The sequence below is a fragment of the Hyperolius riggenbachi genome, chromosome 12 (assembly GCF_040937935.1).
Source record: "Hyperolius riggenbachi isolate aHypRig1 chromosome 12, aHypRig1.pri, whole genome shotgun sequence".
Classification (NCBI taxonomy): Eukaryota; Metazoa; Chordata; class Amphibia; order Anura; family Hyperoliidae; genus Hyperolius; species Hyperolius riggenbachi.
The window spans coordinates 27,070,609-27,088,543 of record NC_090657.1 but is presented as its reverse complement, the minus strand read 5'-3'; the positions used below and the strand labels follow the sequence as shown (position 1 = coordinate 27,088,543).

Below are 17,935 nucleotides of genomic sequence, written 5' to 3'. Positions count from 1 at the left end.
GAAGCGAGAATAGATCTCGCTTCAGACCTCATAGCTAGCAGGGGCATGCGTGCCCCTGCTAAAACGCCGCTATAGCGCGGCTTAACGGGGGTCCCTGTCCCCCCAAACCCCCTCCGAGCAGCGGGGGAGCGCTTCCTGGTTGGGGCAGGGCTAACCGCCGCAGCCCTGCCCCATGCGCGTCTGTCAGACGCGTACCTCCGCCTCTCCCCCGCCCCTCTCAGTCTTCCTTCACTGAGAGGGGCGGGGGAGAGGCGGCGATGCGCGTCTGATAGACGCGACTGGAGGCAGGGCTGCAGCCGTTAGCCCTGCCTCCAGGAAGATCAGCTCCAGCGACCTTTTTCCGACCCAGGTTTGCGGGGGGTGGGTTGGGGGTGAAGGGACCCCCGTTAAGCCGCGGGATAGCGGCGTTTTAGCAGGGGCACACGTGCCCCTGCTATATATAAGACCTGAAGCGAGATTTAGTCTCGCTTCAGTGTCTCTTTAAGTGCAGAAATGTCAGTAATATACAGTATGTATTTATTTTAGCTTTGCATAGTGTGGTAAGGGATTGGCACTTCTTTTTGCTTTTTTACATCTGTGTATTTGTTTACCTTATTTTTGTTTTAAAAGCTCATCAGGTCCAATAAGGAGGTTGATTCATTAAACATTGGTAATATTACTTTGCAGGCACAGTGCACAATAATATTACCGTTACTTCTTCCACATAGGTACCGTGCATACGGGTAGTAGTGTGACCCGCAGTACTACAGTAGCGCGCCACTTGCTATGGTAATGGGCGCAGTGCCACAGTAGCGGACACTCTACTAGAGTGCTGTGGGTAACGCTACTAGCGTATCTGACGTTTTTTACGCACGGTAGTAATGGCGTGCGCTGTGTGCACAGTGATATTACCGATGTTTAATGAATCAACATACAAACCGCAACATACAAAATATTTTTCATTTTGTTTTAGTGTGGGAGATAATTAGAAATCCCAAGTTTTCATAGCTGTTGCTGAGTTTTGGTCCTAGGTTTAGGAAGTCAATGAAAATCTCCCTAGTTGGCACAGAGACAGCAGTAAACAAATCAACCTGGTTTGGCCCCTTTCCCACACTATCGAAACATTTTCCTACCGTTGGGCTTAAAGTGTGGCATGCTGATTTACTTTTTCCATGATTCTTGTCACTTCATCCAACTTGAAATGTATAGGACAAGAGGACCTGTCTTTGCACCTACAAATGCTGTGCTGATATTTGTCCCCTAGTCTTCATTTTTTTTATTTAATAAAAAAGTTTGAGGAGAAATGTCTAATGTACATAGCCTGGCAGCAGGGCCGGAGCTACCATAGAAAAAAATGGGCAATTGCCCCAGGGCCCCAGAGCCTGTAGGGCCCTCCCCATCCTAACTGTTGCTCCCCAGGGACTCTGCAGAGTCTGTTAAGTTGGGAGGTGACTGGGGGAGGGTCAGTAGCCAGCTCAGGGGCCCAAGAGGGAGATTTGGCTGCAACAAAGGGCCTCTAATGACACTTTTTGATTCGAGGGGTATCTGTTGGGGGCCCCCAGGATAATTTTGCCTTAGGGCCCAATTGTTACTTGAACCGACCCTGCCTGGCAGCCAGTTTATAACGAAAACCAGCCAGTCTGTTTATATACTAGTCTTGAAGATGATGTGGACTCGGGGACCAGTGTCTACAGATGGACATGAAATAACTTTCTTTATGGTGTCAGCTACCTCCTGCTGTTACAGATGAGGAGAAAACTGCAGTCATGCAACATTCCCTCCCCCCCCTCCTCTTTCCCAAAACGCAGCGCTTATGCGTATAATATTAGTCAATGGGCCGCATAAAAAATGCATATGCGTTTTGTATGTGTTTTTTAATATGCATTTTTATAAACGCTGGTTTTGTTGCATGTTTTTCAAAAACACATCTAAAACGCACATAATGAAAGTAAATGGTGACGTAGAGGTGTTGCATGTTAGTGTGTTTTGCATGCATTTTATATGCATTTAAAAAACAAACAAAAAAAAAAAACATGTTTTATGATGCATTTCCGCTTCCTATTGACTTACTAGTGATTTGCATAAAATGCATATAAAAAAAGCATGCAAAACGCATATGCGTTTTGTGTATGCGAACCGCTACCACGTTAAAACGCATGCAGAACAAAAACGCATTTAAAACGCATTAAAAACTCACAAGGCAGAAAACGCGACCTTTCATGCACTGACGAGTGTGCATCAAGCCTAATGTAAAATCTACATTGTTTATGTGCTTATATATTTGGTTCAGTAATGATGAAGCCATTTCAAAGATGACCTTTATAATGACCTGCATATCTACATAAAAGTCACCCTTAAGGTGGCCACACACCATACAATTTTTTTAAATATCTGTTCAATTTAAGAATTGCAATAAATGTTTCTGACTGATTGTAACATTTCAAAAATATGACCAATGTACCACACACTTATGTTCAATTTACCCCCAGTTATTATAAAAATGATTGGAAACTCTGACAAAATTGATAGGGTGTGTATATTAATAAATTGACAATCCAACACACACCATACAATCTTTAGAAAGATTGAAGAAAAATATCTGGCATTCCGGATCGATTAAAATCGAAGAAAACGGGAAATCTGATCGGATTTTTCAGTCGAATGAAAAAAAAAGCTTTTGATTTTTTTCGGGAGATCCGATCGTTTTTATTGAATTGCCGTAAAATCGGATCATTTGATTGTATCGTGTGTGGCCACCTTAAGTTATATCTTAACTGTTCTCACCTGATTACAATATACTGTATTTTGGAATATTGCTGAGAGCATTATCATTTTATCATGCTCCAGTAAACTTTTTTTCAAGTCTCTTTTGGGCAAAAAATAAAAATGTGTTGATCCAAATCAGACCCCAGTGATGCCAACGTATGGCTCTGGCAGGGTTTTTTTGGGTGCATGGAGAAGTTGAGAGATGGCTCTTCCTGCTCTAGGTAATCTATTGGCATATAACAAATATATTCCTCTACTGATTACCTCCTAATTTATCCTTTTGGCTACCTTAAATTCAGGGCCTGGCTCTTGTGGCACCGAAACTACAGTGACTTCACAGAAATTCCCCTTGCACAGCTAAAGCGGCAGCCAATCAGGCGCTGGGCGGAGCTGAACAGGCACCAAAGCGAGCTGACTCACCAGGGATTGTTTGGTCTGCAGAGATAACACTGCTGTGTTGAAGCTGTGATTGAAATAATGTGTTTTTCTATTTATCACCTTATTGGTTCAGCTAGGCAGGTTAAGCCAGAAAGTTAGAACTCGCATTTAAACCTTGTACAGTCACAAAAATATAAATATGATCATAGACGTATTGCGTATCATAGACGTATTGCACGTAGAAAGCTAATTCTTGGAGCTACAGAATTAAAATGTCATGTGCAAGGAAGATCTACAGTCAGCCCTTAAAAGAAAATGACTGCAAAGTTGTACTACATGAAGTACACTAGTATAGTACCTAATTTCTATAAAAATGTAGACTTCCATACATCCTATTAACATCCAGCTTTAACTTGTGATTGGCTGTACAGACTAGACTTTCATAATCCAGAAATAATGATGTTTCTAAAATTGCACTGTGCTATAGGAATAGCTGGTGTTTTAAAAAAAATCATACAATACATCATCAAAATACCATACATTAAGTGAAGTAAGTGGAAACATTGTAACCTTGCCCACTCGCTAGGCTCGGGGCTCGGCCCTCGCTACACAACTATTTTGTTCTAACTCTATGTCCACTTGGATAATAGACATTGCACACCAGGACCCTCGCATGCTCGGGCTGGGCTTTGGCTGGAAACACGGCTTGCAAGGTTAGTGCTGCTGGTGGGTATTATGGGGTTCATTTATGGGCTGCATGACTCTGTACATGCTCAGCAGCATATGTATGTTATTTCAGTGGGTATGGCGAAATGTTGCAACTGTATGTAGTACAACCTTACAGTTCAGCTTCTCAGCCACGCTGTAGATGGGCTTTTAAAGTACACCTGACGTTAGTTTAACCCAAGTACACTATTGTTAAGATCCTTCAAGAAAACAGTGTTTCAGTGATTGCCATGTTCAAGGTTAGCTGCAAACCCGAGATCTGGCGTGCATTGTAAGCATGTCATTGTAGGTATGACTCTCCGCATGGTGTAACATCCTAATATGCATATTGTATGTGCAGAAAAAGTGAACTGCAACTCTGTCATCCTAAAGGACCCAGTCACTAGTTTTCTAGGGAAATGCTACTCACTGATGTATTGCAAAAGTTGCTATACTGTGACACTTCAGATCTCAAAGCGTAAAGAAATGTGTGAAAGTTAATGCAAAAGAAGAAATAGTGATCCATAAAACTAGCAGAAACCAGCTAGGCCCCTCTAAACTACTCTAAAAGAGGGAAGGGCAGAATTTAATTGGGCTGTAAACGGCACCACAGCTTTATCAGATGTCCTTAAAGAGGAACTGTAGTTAAATTACATAATAAAATTGCTTATTTGTTTTACAATATTCAATATATCCAAATATTCATTTATAGACTATTTATTCAGTGTTAGCCCATTGTAACATTTTTTTTCTCTCCCTGATTTCTGAAATGTATCACTGATGGCGACATCTTTAGTTCTGCCAGGTAATCTGTACGTAATGTTTGTTATGTTTGATGCACAGAGGGACATATTGCTTGCTTGGCAGTTGGAAAAGTACGTTATTTCCCACCACGCAGTGAGGTTCACAGACAGCAAACTGTCAGGACCATGGTCATGACATCACACTGTGGGAGAATTTTAAAACACAATATAAGCCATACAACCCCCCCCCCCCCAAATGATCTATTTGAGAAAAGGAAAATATTTATCGTGGGAAAGGGGGTATCGGCTACTGACTGGGATAAAGTTCAATCATTGGTTAAAGTTCCTCTTTAAATTTGCTGGTGAGAAAGTGAAACAGTTTCAAAAAACCCTTGCTCTAAAGTATAAGACATTGCACATCTATGGGCCAAGCATCCAGGGTACCCACAGACATATCTCATTTCAGAAATCACAGAGACAATCTTAAATGGAACACAAGGTGAGAGTGATTTGGAGGCTGACATATGTATTTCCTTTTTAATAATGCAAATTGTCTGGCTGTCCTCCTGATCCTTATTTTTTTAGCCAGGCAACCGGTATTTGTATAAAAAGAAATAAATATGGAAGCCTCCTCGTACTATGAATGCCCTGCATTTTGTTGGACTGGGCAGCAGTATCAAAATAGACAGGGTGATGACTGCAATGATTTTCTATGGGCCAGTTAAAATGGATCCATTTGAACGTTTTGTGGAAAAATAGCACTCAGATTGTGCTGTCATTCATTGAAGGAGTGGCACACTTCCACTGCACAATGGCATCAGACCCTGCAGTGGACACTGCCAGCAATGACCGTTCATCTGTCAGAATTCATGCGGTATGGTCCAGCATGGCGTGTATTAAATTCTATGCTGCCTCTCCTAATTTTTTGTGTGCAAAAGTTGATCAGAACCATGTACCTAGTTATACTCTATGCTGTTATTTGTGTGTTTGGCAGAATAAGGCACTTTTGTTGATCACGTTGTGTCCTGAAATGTGAACATTATCCAGTAAGAGCCTTTTCTCTGTAGCCTGCAAGGCACATCATGGGTTTAATGTCCTTTACACCAGTTTTCACTCTGGTGTTAATATACTTGGAAGTACTCCTCTTCCTCCTGCATTGGACACCTCTGGATTGATCTCTTCTATAACCCCCTTCTTCACTCGCCACAGCCAGGCTTCACCACCATCTGGAGCTAGGGAGCACTGCAGCTCAATTCCACAGTCTGCAATGTCGGTTTTCAATGGAATTGGATTTCCCTTTGAATTCACAATGGTGAAAGATTTGATGGGGATCTTTAGAAAGAAAGAGAAGTAGACATGTTAGTAAGAATATTCATCTCTCAGGCTTCGTTTATACTAGTGCATTGTGTTGCATCGCAGTGGAAATTATATAGTAACGGTACATTCCCCTGAGATGCGACCAATCCATTGGCATAAAGTGAGGCATGCATTATGTTACTAGACAGCATGTCATTTTGCATTATATTTCCATCCAGTGTGGATTTCTCCTTACGGTGTACCCGTAAAGGTTTTGTACCCGCTTCAAACTTGGCATAAATTGTCATAAAATTGATCGTTTAAAAGAAACTTTAAAAGGGGATCACATATCAAGTGTAGATTAATTAAGAATGTATATTACGCCCATGAAATATACATCCATGTATAAGTTTTTTTTTTATTTCCTACTTTGTGCCGGTATACTCTACATTCACTTCCCAGCTTCCTTACCTGGCTACTAATCCCCAGAGCAAGATCGCCCACTTTGGTTCTTCCAGACTCCCAGATGTTCATTATTTCTCCATTGAATGTTTTCAGTTTGACTTTTAACCCTGATAACAGACAAGAACAAACATCAAGGGGTCAATGTCTATTTACTGGCTGATACATTCATTCCCTGAACATAAAATGACACTTTGAAATATGAACATAGACAAAAGTGACTGCAAAACAATGTTAGAAGGCAGTGTTTTGGCCTATGAGAGTCAGGAAAAATGTACCAACTCTACAACTCTAACTCCTACAATTAATTTAAATTGTATATACTGGTATATAGAGCTGCTAAAATCTGGAATCAGGAGACATCCAGATAGTTACTATCCGGATATCTCCCAGTAAACGCGGGGGGGGGGGTGAATCTTACCTGTCTGACCTCTTCTTCGTCCGTCCCTCGGCGCCTCCCATGATGCGGTTCACACGCGTCATGTGATTACAAACACTTCCTCCTTCAACCCGGAAGGAGGAAGTGTTTGTAATCCCGTGACCGCCGCTTGGACCGCATCGTGGGAGGCGCCGAGGGACGGACAAAGTGCTTTAAGGTGCGTACACACGCCTGTTTTCTTCAAACGACGGGTCGTTAGACCGGCCCACGGGGCCCATTCTGACAACAGTTTCCCCGTGTGTACAGTCTGTCGGCAGGCTGATAAGGCTGATTTTGACTGATCCGCTCGGCGTTACTGAATGTTTGTCAAGTCTTTAAGAAATAAAATAATAAGCCTGAAATGTATGGCTATTGTCGTTGGACCCAAGCTTTACCTGGCTAAAGTTCTAAAAATCAGCCTGATAGTTCACTTTATCAGGCCTGTCTTGTATGTTGCAATCAATGTGGGAAGTATGCAACTTGTTTATTTAAGCTGAAGGTTTTATGTGCTGACTCCAAAACCCTGCTAAAATGTTATGGACTTACCAGTAAACCAGCTGGGCGTGCTCGTGTTTCCTCCACTGAAGAGGGTTTCATTTTGTAAGCTCCAGGATTCCATGTGGCTGTCCAATGAGACAAATCCAGAACTTCCAGTGTCCAGAGTGTTCATGGAGTCCTACCATGTGGATGAGAGGAGAGTCAGCATGGGGCAAAGTAGTTTGTTTTTGTCTAAGAATAGTCATTTCTTCTACACTATTCAGGGGAAAAAGTATACCCAATGGTACTAAGGCAAGCACAGAGGGACATTCATGATAGATCCACATTCCTCTGTACATTGTCTGTTCCTCTACTTCTCCCCCCCCCCCATCCCTGTAATCAATTCTTGAATAATGTGACGAGTCAAATTTTTAGACAGGGAAAGGCAGGCTTGTTCTTGATGATCCCACCTACCATGCTTCCTCTCCCTCCTGTTCCTCACCCTATTCCCTCCCCTTAAGAGGCGGAGAAGAGGCGGGAATGGGAGGGTGATTGGAGGAAACATTGCAGCAAGCCTACCTCTTTTCTGCATGAGAATTTGAAGCCAGATTTTTCAAGGAGTGTTTACATAGACTAAGGTAAATAAGGAGAGGAATGGACAACGCACAGAGGTATGTGTATGCAGCATGAACATACCTATGTACTTACCTTAAGTAGCTCTGCATCTGGTCAGGTTTGTTTTAAAGTCTGGTCTAATTTGCGCTACAGTGTGGAAACATTTAATTTTTTCGAGCGTTAATGGCAATCATAATAACTGCTCAACATGCTACTGAATATTTTTTTTTCTACACAACAGTAATCCTTTATATTTTGTTTCTTTTAGGACTCCATTAAAGCCACTTTTAAACCTAATGTGTCTGCTGGAACCACTTCCTGAAGATTGGTTTATGTCTTCAAAAGACTGGAAAGGTAAATAGTCACTTACTTTACTTACTGTCTTTCTTTCTCCAGTCAAAAGTGTTTTTTTGTTTGTTTAAAAAAAAAGCTATGCTTTGATCTCTTCATCAAGGATGACATCTTGTGTGAAGCATACAATTTGCTAAATTTGTATAAAATCTTGTGCACTCTCCCTGCCAGTACTAAGTACCAGAAACAATTATTGGTGATGATTTAATTTATTCCCCATACAAACATGGTGCTCCTTTGGCTCTATGGAAAGTGGCGGTAGAGGATAAGTGGGAGCGAGCTGCCGACACCTTTTGCTGTAATTAACAATGAAAAATGGGGCATCGTTTTTATCATGCCCAATTGCTAATGAGCAATCTGCTGACAACCGTTTTGGGCAACCTAACTTAATTCCCTTAAATGTAATACATTTGCTCTATGAACAGTGGATAGACTTGAGCATTCTAGAGTAGAGTTCCCAGAGGCAGTGGATAGAATAAGTAGGAGGGTGATATTATCTCTGGGGGGGGGGGGGTTTGTAGTCTAGCATGAAAATGACCAGCAATCATTAGAAAATTCAAGTTTGTATCACTTGTGTATTTAGTGTGTAAGATTTGTACCTTGCCACTCTTCAGTGGATCCAGGCTATCCTCGCTCAGGAATATTTGTGGGTGTTCCTCAACGGAGAATGGTTGGGAGAGATTCTCCATGTACAGATCTGCAAAAGATTCAGACAACTGTTGAGTCACACATTTATCGCTTTTACCTGGTACTTGTGAAATTCCTGTCCCTACAAAAAGTGTATTGTCCCTGTCTGGCTGCTGGCCAGCTTTACTATCCTACTCCTGTCTACTGTGATGAGGGATTTCTAACTCATGTTTGAAGTTATTTTTTCCAAACTGCCATTCTATAAGGTCAAGGAAATGAAGTAGCTGCAACAGCTAAATTGCACGGAGGGGATCCACATTTTGAAGCCAAGCCTGACATTTGGAATAATGCTACCTAATAAAAGCTCTGGGACCTGCGTCCATGGGCTGCGTCCGTGTCAGGCACCGAGTGCTCATGCGCAGAGATGCGGTTGTTCCCACGTGGGCGCACACGCCCGAGTGCCTGGCAGTCGCTGCTTCTAGCACACCCGTTTTTGAAATGGGCCAAATTACCTAGTTCCTTCCATAAAACATCCCATACCGCTCATATCCTGTCTCGTATTATCTTAGTAAAGGACAAGTGCACATGGTTCTTCCACTTTAACTCTCCAAAATCCTTTTCATTTATGACAAATACCTGAATTATTAATTCTGACCTAAGCATTTATTTTTCTATTATATGCCAAATACATGTTGTCAAATCTGATATGCCAACAAGCCCAGGAGCAAAATAATGCTGTATAAATCTTATAATGGCATTGATCCTTTCGCCCTTTCAAAATGCTCTACCTATAACTTGTATTAAAAAACAAAAAAAAAAAAATACAGTGTAACTTTTTGTATGTTTCCAATTTTTTCCTTGTCACCAAATTTTAGTGATTAAAAATTTCATTTGAAGATACATTAACCAATGAGTTCTATCCAGGTAAAAGCCTATAACATTTTGATTTCATATATATATATATGGTGGGAGATTTGTCAATCTAGTCTTACAGCAAAAATGTTTTCTTTCTGTACTTCTACTTACTAATGAAAAATTGTAAACAAAGCTGAAGGATTATTATCTTACCTAGCTGCAGGCGTTCAATCTCCATCTCACAGGAGGTCCTGGTTTGTTCCGCACTTCTGGCACTGGTTGTGAAAGCTGGATCTTGGATGATGTGTTTGATTTGCTGGTCAAGCAGAGGCTCAGGGTCTTGAGGAAACACCTGAGGTATAGATTGTGTGGACTCTGTTTCTTCATTTTTGGTAGGAGGGAAGTTTCTGGGCTCCCTGTATTCCAAACTGTGCGGAGACTTCAGGCCTCCCTCTAAAAGAAAAAGAAATGTTACAAAGATTGATTTGTCTTCCGCAGATCTATAAATGTAAAAGAGCTCTATTGGAAAGAGAAGCAGCTTCATGACTTTATTATCATAGAAGTATCAATGCAGTAACTGAACTGCATACTAGTTCCTTGGAGGTGACTCGGTAAACCAAGGTGACTTCTAAAACCAGAAACTAGAACGCAGTTTACTGACCATTCAGATACTCAGTATCAGATGCTCTTTAAAGCAGTAGGATTAGCCATACTATGCCAGGGAAAAAAAACACACATATATAAGTAGATAAACACTTGATCTACTTACATAACACATGTATTGTACTGTCCACGTTTTGATTTCAGTGAATTTTATATAGTAAATAAAGAGAATTCTGTTCCTGGTGGGAACCATGTCTTTTGTCCACAGTTTCTGCCCTTTACTTTTTTCTTTTATCCTCCAATCGCTCAGTCACCTCAGCCTTGCTTGTGAACACAAGTAACCAGGGGATCGTGTTTCAGATAAGCAGCTAGGCAGGGAAATAAATGGAAGAGGAGGAATATATTCTAGATAAAAAGAACCCCCAGCATGCAACTGTTTGGCACTGACTACTAAAGGGCCAGTGCTCCTTAAATATGTGATAACTTCAAATCATAACAGCAGAAAAAGTTTTGAATGCAGGATTAGCATCTTTATCACTTAATACACTCAGACCAGTTGCTGTTGAAATGTGATTTTTATGGTGACAATCCCGCTTTAACTAGCTTGGGACCACGGAAGTGAGAATCTACGTGCGCTAGTGGCTCTTTATGTCTTATGTCTGGTGCAGCGTAGATTCTACACCACAGCTTTCTGCGGTCCCAAACCTATCACGCTCAGTGTCGGCCGCAGATACGGCTGTCTTGTAACAATAACTTTTCAGCACTCTGCAATTGAAAGAAAACCCAAATGTATGAGAAAAAGTACTGTCAAAATTAGTATTTCCTTGCTTGCTGGTGGGAAATATCACCTAAGAGAAAACGTTAATTACATATGGGCCTGTGCTTGCAATTGCAGGAATACAGTTTGCAACAATATTATAAAGCATATTTAAAGCCCAGGAAAAACTATTCAAAGATTACCTGCAAATATTTGTATAACTAGATGGATATGTTTATTCAGTGCATCCTTTTTCTCATCACTAATGGCACATACTCACGGGCTACAATTGTCGCCGCAACCACGTGGCACGCGCGTGTTGCGGCGACAGGTCGCCCGTGAGTATGGCGCACGCACCCCGAATCGTCGCTCGACGCTGCTGTCGCCAGGCGATTGGCGCGGTCAATCGCCTGGTGCCGTCGCAACTTCGCCGCAACTGTCGCTAGTCTGCGTGTGTATGCGGACTAGCAACAGCAACCTATATGCATAACATGGAGCTTCCGGCGGGGGGGAGGAACGTTGGGCGGTCTGTCGAGCACACGCTCCCGTGTGCTAGCGACTAGCAACAATTGTAGCCCGTGAGTATGGGCCATAAGATGTGTCTCTCACCATATGAATTGCCAAGTGTGGCCACATTCTCCATTTCCTGCGTCTGCATTGTATGCCTAGTGAAAACCTCATCCCTATTTCATTGTAGGGCCAGTTTTAGCTACTGCTAGCAGGATGTTTGAAATTGTGCCATGCACACATGTGAACGGGTGTGGCAATAGCCCCCACATCTCCCTCCGTCAGGCAGTGGAAACGTCATAGCTTACCTGTCAGCAGGGCTAGTGACACATCCTCTACACTCTTGTCTTCCACCCCGCCATACAGTGTAACTCTTTGTCCCTCCCATCCCTGCGTGTCATGTGACATGCACCAGGCAGTGTCAGGAGTTGTACTGTACAGTGCGGCTGAAGAGATGATTGAAGAGGACGTGTCTCTAGCTCTGCTAGTGGATAGTCTATGCTGCTGTTGGCATGCTTTGCTTGGCCTGGGGGTAAAGGTGCTAAGGGTTTTGCAGGGGGCCCAGCCTCCTTGGTTCTGCTGGGGAGCCCTCTGGGCTCTATTTATGCTCCTGCATATGAAATGCCATACAATGGGATGAATGTCAGATGAAGAGCAATGAGGGACTGACCAAATGTTGCATCGATACATATATCTAAACGTTTCCAAAAGAATTATATTCTTAAAGTGGATCCGAGATGAACTTTTACCCATTGCATAATGGTGTTCCTTTCCTATTGTTTATAAGGCATTCCTTAGGCCAAATACTTTTTTGTGTTTGTTTTAATACTCTAATTCCCTATAAACTAATCAAGCCACGCCGACAGGTCTTCAGAGAGCCAAGGCACTTTCAGACAGTAGCAAGGGCTCATGGGAGCTCAGTCTGGGCAGGAGGAGGGGGAGGTATTACTAGCCAGAGATTTCAGAGGCAGAGGGGAGGAGGAGGGGGGATTTGGTTTTTTTTGCTCAAGATGCAGATAAGCCTGCCTCTGTGTAATGTTTACAAACAACATGGCTGCTGTCACTGTATAACAGGAAAAAAATAATCCTATTCTATTAAAGCAGTTTGCAGCTAGATTTGTTGTCTAAACTTTAGATAAGATATATAGACAAGTTACTTGTTATAGTTTTTCATCTCGGATCCGCTTTAACTGTTCCTTCTTATTCTTCAATTCTTATCCAGTACTTACTTTCTGTCAGTGCCTCATCCACTTTGTGATTCAGCTCTGCTGCTGTTGACCGTTTATTTGGATCTTTTTGTAATCCTGCCACTATAAGTTCACGGATTGTCGGGTTACAGTTGGGCGGAATCTCCTGCAGAGGTGGAGGCTCTGTAGCAATCTACAAAGACATGTATTCTTAGATTGGCATGCCAGAAGTATGGAAGTATAATTGTTTACACACTGGGATGCTTACGGAGTATGGAACTTACCTTCAGACACAAGGGGGCAGTGTGTGTACGGCTCCATGGGTGCCAGCCATTCAGCATGTGGAGAAGCATGCAACATGCACTCCACACATCTAGTTTTGTACCACAGGGCTCCCCGCGCACTATCTCAGGGGCCATGTGTGTCTCGGTTCCTGGGACATAATCGCCTGCACAAAAATAAATTCAATTATAATGATTGTTGAAATAATTTAATTTCTTTGATTATTTTAAGGTTAACAAACAAGAATGGCAATAACATCTCATAAACAGTTGAAGCAAGTTTATGTTGGTTTATAAAATATGCATATATCCTTATATTATATACTATACTTCTACATGTACACTAACCAAAGGCTACTTTGTACAGCGCCACGGAATATTTTTTGTGCTTTATAAATCAATAATCTGAAATAATAATAATAAATATACATGGACACGGAAGCAGCTGTGGGCGGTGGCTGAGTATGGGCAGCACAGTTGTGGATGCCAGCTTTGTGTGGGCATCTGCTTAGTGCGACAGTTGTGGTGGCTAAGCGCGCAATTCTTTTTGAAAATCGGGGGTTTACTAGTTGATTCTAACATAAATACTCGTAAAGCAAAGCTTCTGGATTTAAAGTGAACCAGAGATGAAGCATCCTTGTGTATTTTACCATATATATCAGTGGGAACATTAGAGAAAACCCCTACCCTGCTCTGTGTTTCATTCTTCACTGCTCAGCTTGCTTGTAATCAGCCCTGATAAAATCCTCGACTGAGCATTCATTCTGGCTTTGCTCAGGAATCTTTATGCGATAACAATAATAATCCGAACATTTGTATAGCACTTTTCTCCTGTCGGTCTCAAAGTGCTCAAGAGCTGCAGCCTCTGGTACGCGCTCAAGAGGCCACCCTGCAGTGTTAGGGAGTCTTTCCTTGAACTCCTTACTGAATTGGTACAGACCCAAGCCAGGATTCGAACCGTGGTCTCCCATGTCAAAGGTATAGCTGAGTCTGTCTTCTCTGATTATTTTTCAAGCCCAAGCCTGCCCCCTTGTGGCTCTGCTATAATGACTCAGCTATAATGATTCCTGAGCAAAGCCAAACTAAATGCTCAGTCTGGGATTTTATCAGGGCTGATAAGAATGAAACAGAGAGCAGAGTAGGTGTTTTCTCTATTGTTCCCACTGATATATATGGTAAAATACATGAGGGTGCTTCGTCTCTGGTTCACCTTAAACACAGTGAAGAGAGTATTTTGATGAGCTCCTGCACAGTTTTGTGATGCAGTCAGTATATTGTCAGTATACAATGGTACTTTGTTTTATGCTAACATGAACCCCATTGTGCTTCTGTTTTATCTGCTGATACTGCAACCCCTGTCAATGTCAACAGACAGGTAGCACCCACGGCCACTTTTTGACACTCAGCAGCACTGGAGACATTTATGATCATGCTCCTCCTGCGATTCTAAGTTTGTATCTTTTGGAGCAATACTTTTTTACATACCACAGAAAATCTTGCAAATGGTTTTATTTTTTTGTCCAAAATTATTTAGTAGATCAGGTCTGAATGCTTTTTATTTTAATAATTTATTTTTAAGATATAGCCTGCAAAGTATTCAGATACCGTGACACATTCTTCCTTTCTCAGATTAAAGGGACACTTAAGCCAGAAAAAAAAAGAGGTTTACTCACCTGGGGCTTCTACCAGCCCCCTGCAGCAGTCCTGTGCCCTCGCAGCCACTCACTAATCCTCTGGTCCCCCGCTGCCAGCTAGTTTCATTTTTGCCGACAGGCCCGACAGGACTGGCCATGCGTAGCTTTCTCCGCATTCCCGACTGTAATTAGCGCTATTGCGGGCCGCAACGCGTACAAAAATACGCGTTGCCGCATTACCTACGCATAGATATGCGGCAACGCGTATTTTTGTAAGTGTTGCGACCCACAATATCGCTAATTACAGTCGGGAAAGATACGCGTGGCCAGTCCTGTCGGGCCTGTCGCCAAAAACGAAACTAGCTGGCAGCGGGGGACCAGAGGATTAATGAGTGGCTGCGAGGGCACAGGACTGCTGCAGGGGGCTGGTAGAAGCCCCAGGTGAGTAAAACTCATTTTTTTTTCCTGGCTTAAGTGTTCCTTTGAAGAGGAACTCTAGTGAAAATAATGTAATGAATAAAATTGCCTTTACCCTTTGTAAAATCTTTCCTCTCCCTGATTTACATTCTGAAATGTATACCTGGTGGAGACCTCTTTAGTTCTGCCAGGTGATCTGTACGGAATGTTCATTACTGAGAGTTTTGTGCACAAAGGAAGATACTGCTTGCTTGGCAGTTGGAAACTCTCAGGACCATGGCCCTGACATCACACTGTGGGAGGAGTTCCACCACAATAACTACTATACAGTTGCCGCTGATGATCTATTCAAAATAGGTAAAGATTTCTCGTGGGAAAGGGGGCATTGGCTGCTGATTGGGATGAAGATCAATCCTGGGTTAAAGATCCTCTTTGATCATTGGAGTGAGTGTAGAGAGGTCCTTGAGATTAGACCACAGCCTAGCATTACCACCTACCTGTCAGAAGATTTGTCCCAGAACTTCCAGGAGGGAGCTGAGCAGCATGTCCAAAATCACACAAACATGCTGTTTTTCCATCTTCTGTCAGGAGAATATTGTCAGCTGTAAAGAGATTGGAAAGCTTTATATAGATGACCTGTGGGTAAGGGTGAATCAGCGTGAGGTACAATAAAACCATAACCTGATATCTCACAGCTCACACAACACACAGTGGGGGATTGTATGATGACCAATAATCCAAGAGACCTACCTTTAACATCCCCATGTATTACTCTGGCAGTATGCAGGTGTTGAAGTCCTTGCAGAGCTTGTGACATGTAATAGAGGGCTTGGTCCTCTGTTAAGTAGCCACTTTTTTTGATTAGCTGGCCCAAGGAACCACCTGAAAAAGAGTTGTTTTTGTCATTGACCCATTTGTAATTATCAGTTTTATCATTGTATAATATAAAATGTTAATTAGTTTTTTTTTATCACTGGCTTAGTGTTACCATCATCAATAAGGCAGACAACTACACAAACATTCAATAAATGTGAAGGATTCTGTTTGTTGGTGTACAGTGCACTGCGCTTGCTTTGTACTGCTATGAACTATTATTCAGGCACTACAGAAAAGCTCTAGTGTGTACAATTCACTGAGCTGAGTTCCATTTATTGTGTAGCAAGAAACTGCTGCAAAGTCAGAATCTAAGCAAAATTGTGTAGCAAACCCCTAGTCCACAGGGGGGCTCACTTGGTGCACACTGTAAATAGTTCTGATGTTAAAGCACATCCAAAGTGAAAATAAACTGATGCGATTAACAATTGTATCTATCCTCAGCCTCCTAAAAATGACTTTTTTTTTTTAGATATCCCACAGTTTTATTTTATATTTAAATTCAGTTTTTACGTTTTTACCGTCTCATTGTCTCTGCTCAAATGACACATTCATTGAAGTATGTCAGAGCTCAAATCTATGAATTATTGACCCTTTTTATCTCTGTGTTTTATGGCTGTAATTACTTATCAGTGAGGGTCATGCTATAGTCCGACCTGGTCCTGATCGGGGCAGAAACTGTCACTTATATACCTGATGTTTAACTTTTTCAGGCAGAGAAAGAAAAAAAGGAACAGAACCTAGTTATTAGTGTGCTTGGCACTGTACATACACATGTCTATCTCATCATGTCACATGTCACCTCGGTTGTCCTATAAAAACACAAGTATGCAGCTGTTAATCCGTAGAGTACCACAATACAGCTGGGAAACTGTAAAAAAGATAAGAAGGAAGAACTCCTTGTGTCTAAAAGTATAAAATAGATCCTTGCCTCTATGCAGAGAGCAGCTCAATTTATTAGATAGCTGAAAATGCTAATATTGAGAGTTCAGCATACAAGCATATTAGTGGATAAACCACTGTTGATCTGTCCACGATCATCTTGTCGTCGTAGACAGGAATCCAACGTGGAAGCCATTGAAGCTCTCCAGATGAGTCCTTGGCCGCATCGGGATATTCACAGGATATTTGCGCCAATATTGGATCCCTGGACAGTGCTGCCACACAGATGGGACGATCTCATCTTTTTTTAAAGTCAGAATCTGGGACCGTGTATAGTCAGCTATTTTTGTTTTTGGTGCAGTTGTGCTATACCATAATTTTGTTTACATCTCTTGCCATAGAACTGTGATTTAATTTAACATTTTCATCAAATCTTTAGTAAGCTGCATTTTTCTCAGACTGCCATGGACCTTTATTAGAGAGAGAAATTACCATTCATCTTCTTCATGAAGAGAGTGATCCAAGGTCCTTCTCTGACTGCTCCATACAGAGGCAGTATCTTATCAGAACTGATGGAGAGGCAGCACGTCACCTCCTGAGATCTGAATTTGTCAACGTGGAGCTGGTGGAGAGAGAGAAAGATGTATATTACAGAGAGAAGGGTCCAGCCAAGTCAGGGATGTCAAATATAAGAGAGCTCTTATCACTGCTACTGCTATGCATACATGGACAAATCCAGAGAAGAATGGCCCCATAAAAACAATAATAGTATCTGTACAGCTTAATTTCACTGTAGTTTTAAAAGGGCGAAAAGGCACATCTTGTTGTCTGCTTAGATTGGGTGATAACACTGCTGGTCATTCAGAGCCCCTGAACTCTCCGTGTAGACTGTCTGATGTCCATAGAAATGGCTGTTGTTTGGTGGACTGGATGACTTTCAGGTTACGTCTAAGGCAGGGGTCTCAAACTCAATTTACCCGGGGGCCGCAGGAGGCAAAGTCAGGATGAGGCTGGGCCGCATAAGGGAGTTCACGTGTCCCCGCCGCAAAACGAGGGCTGCAGAGCCCCCAAATTGCCCCAGGGGCAATCCGCCGGCATTTCCTGGAAGGGGCAGAGCTTTCA

The 17,935-nt window shown here is 42.2% G+C and overlaps 1 protein-coding gene across 1 annotated transcript in view; it reads right to left on the bottom strand.

Annotated features, from left to right (window-relative positions):
* Positions 1 to 320: 320 nt before the first annotated feature.
* Positions 321 to 17,935, bottom strand: part of MAP3K14 (mitogen-activated protein kinase kinase kinase 14) — a 51,388-nt gene continuing 33,773 nt past the window's right edge. Inside the window, exons 7-16 of the mRNA XM_068262769.1 lie at positions 17,306 to 17,435; positions 15,809 to 15,940; positions 15,556 to 15,660; positions 13,011 to 13,174; positions 12,769 to 12,919; positions 9,886 to 10,125; positions 8,790 to 8,887; positions 7,294 to 7,423; positions 6,339 to 6,439; positions 321 to 5,903 (exon numbers count right to left, since the gene is read on the bottom strand). Of these exons, the coding sequence (XP_068118870.1) occupies positions 5,682 to 5,903; positions 6,339 to 6,439; positions 7,294 to 7,423; positions 8,790 to 8,887; positions 9,886 to 10,125; positions 12,769 to 12,919; positions 13,011 to 13,174; positions 15,556 to 15,660; positions 15,809 to 15,940; positions 17,306 to 17,435 (1,473 nt within the window). The 3' untranslated portion in view covers positions 321 to 5,681. The remainder of the gene's footprint in view (positions 5,904 to 6,338; positions 6,440 to 7,293; positions 7,424 to 8,789; positions 8,888 to 9,885; positions 10,126 to 12,768; positions 12,920 to 13,010; positions 13,175 to 15,555; positions 15,661 to 15,808; positions 15,941 to 17,305; positions 17,436 to 17,935) is intronic.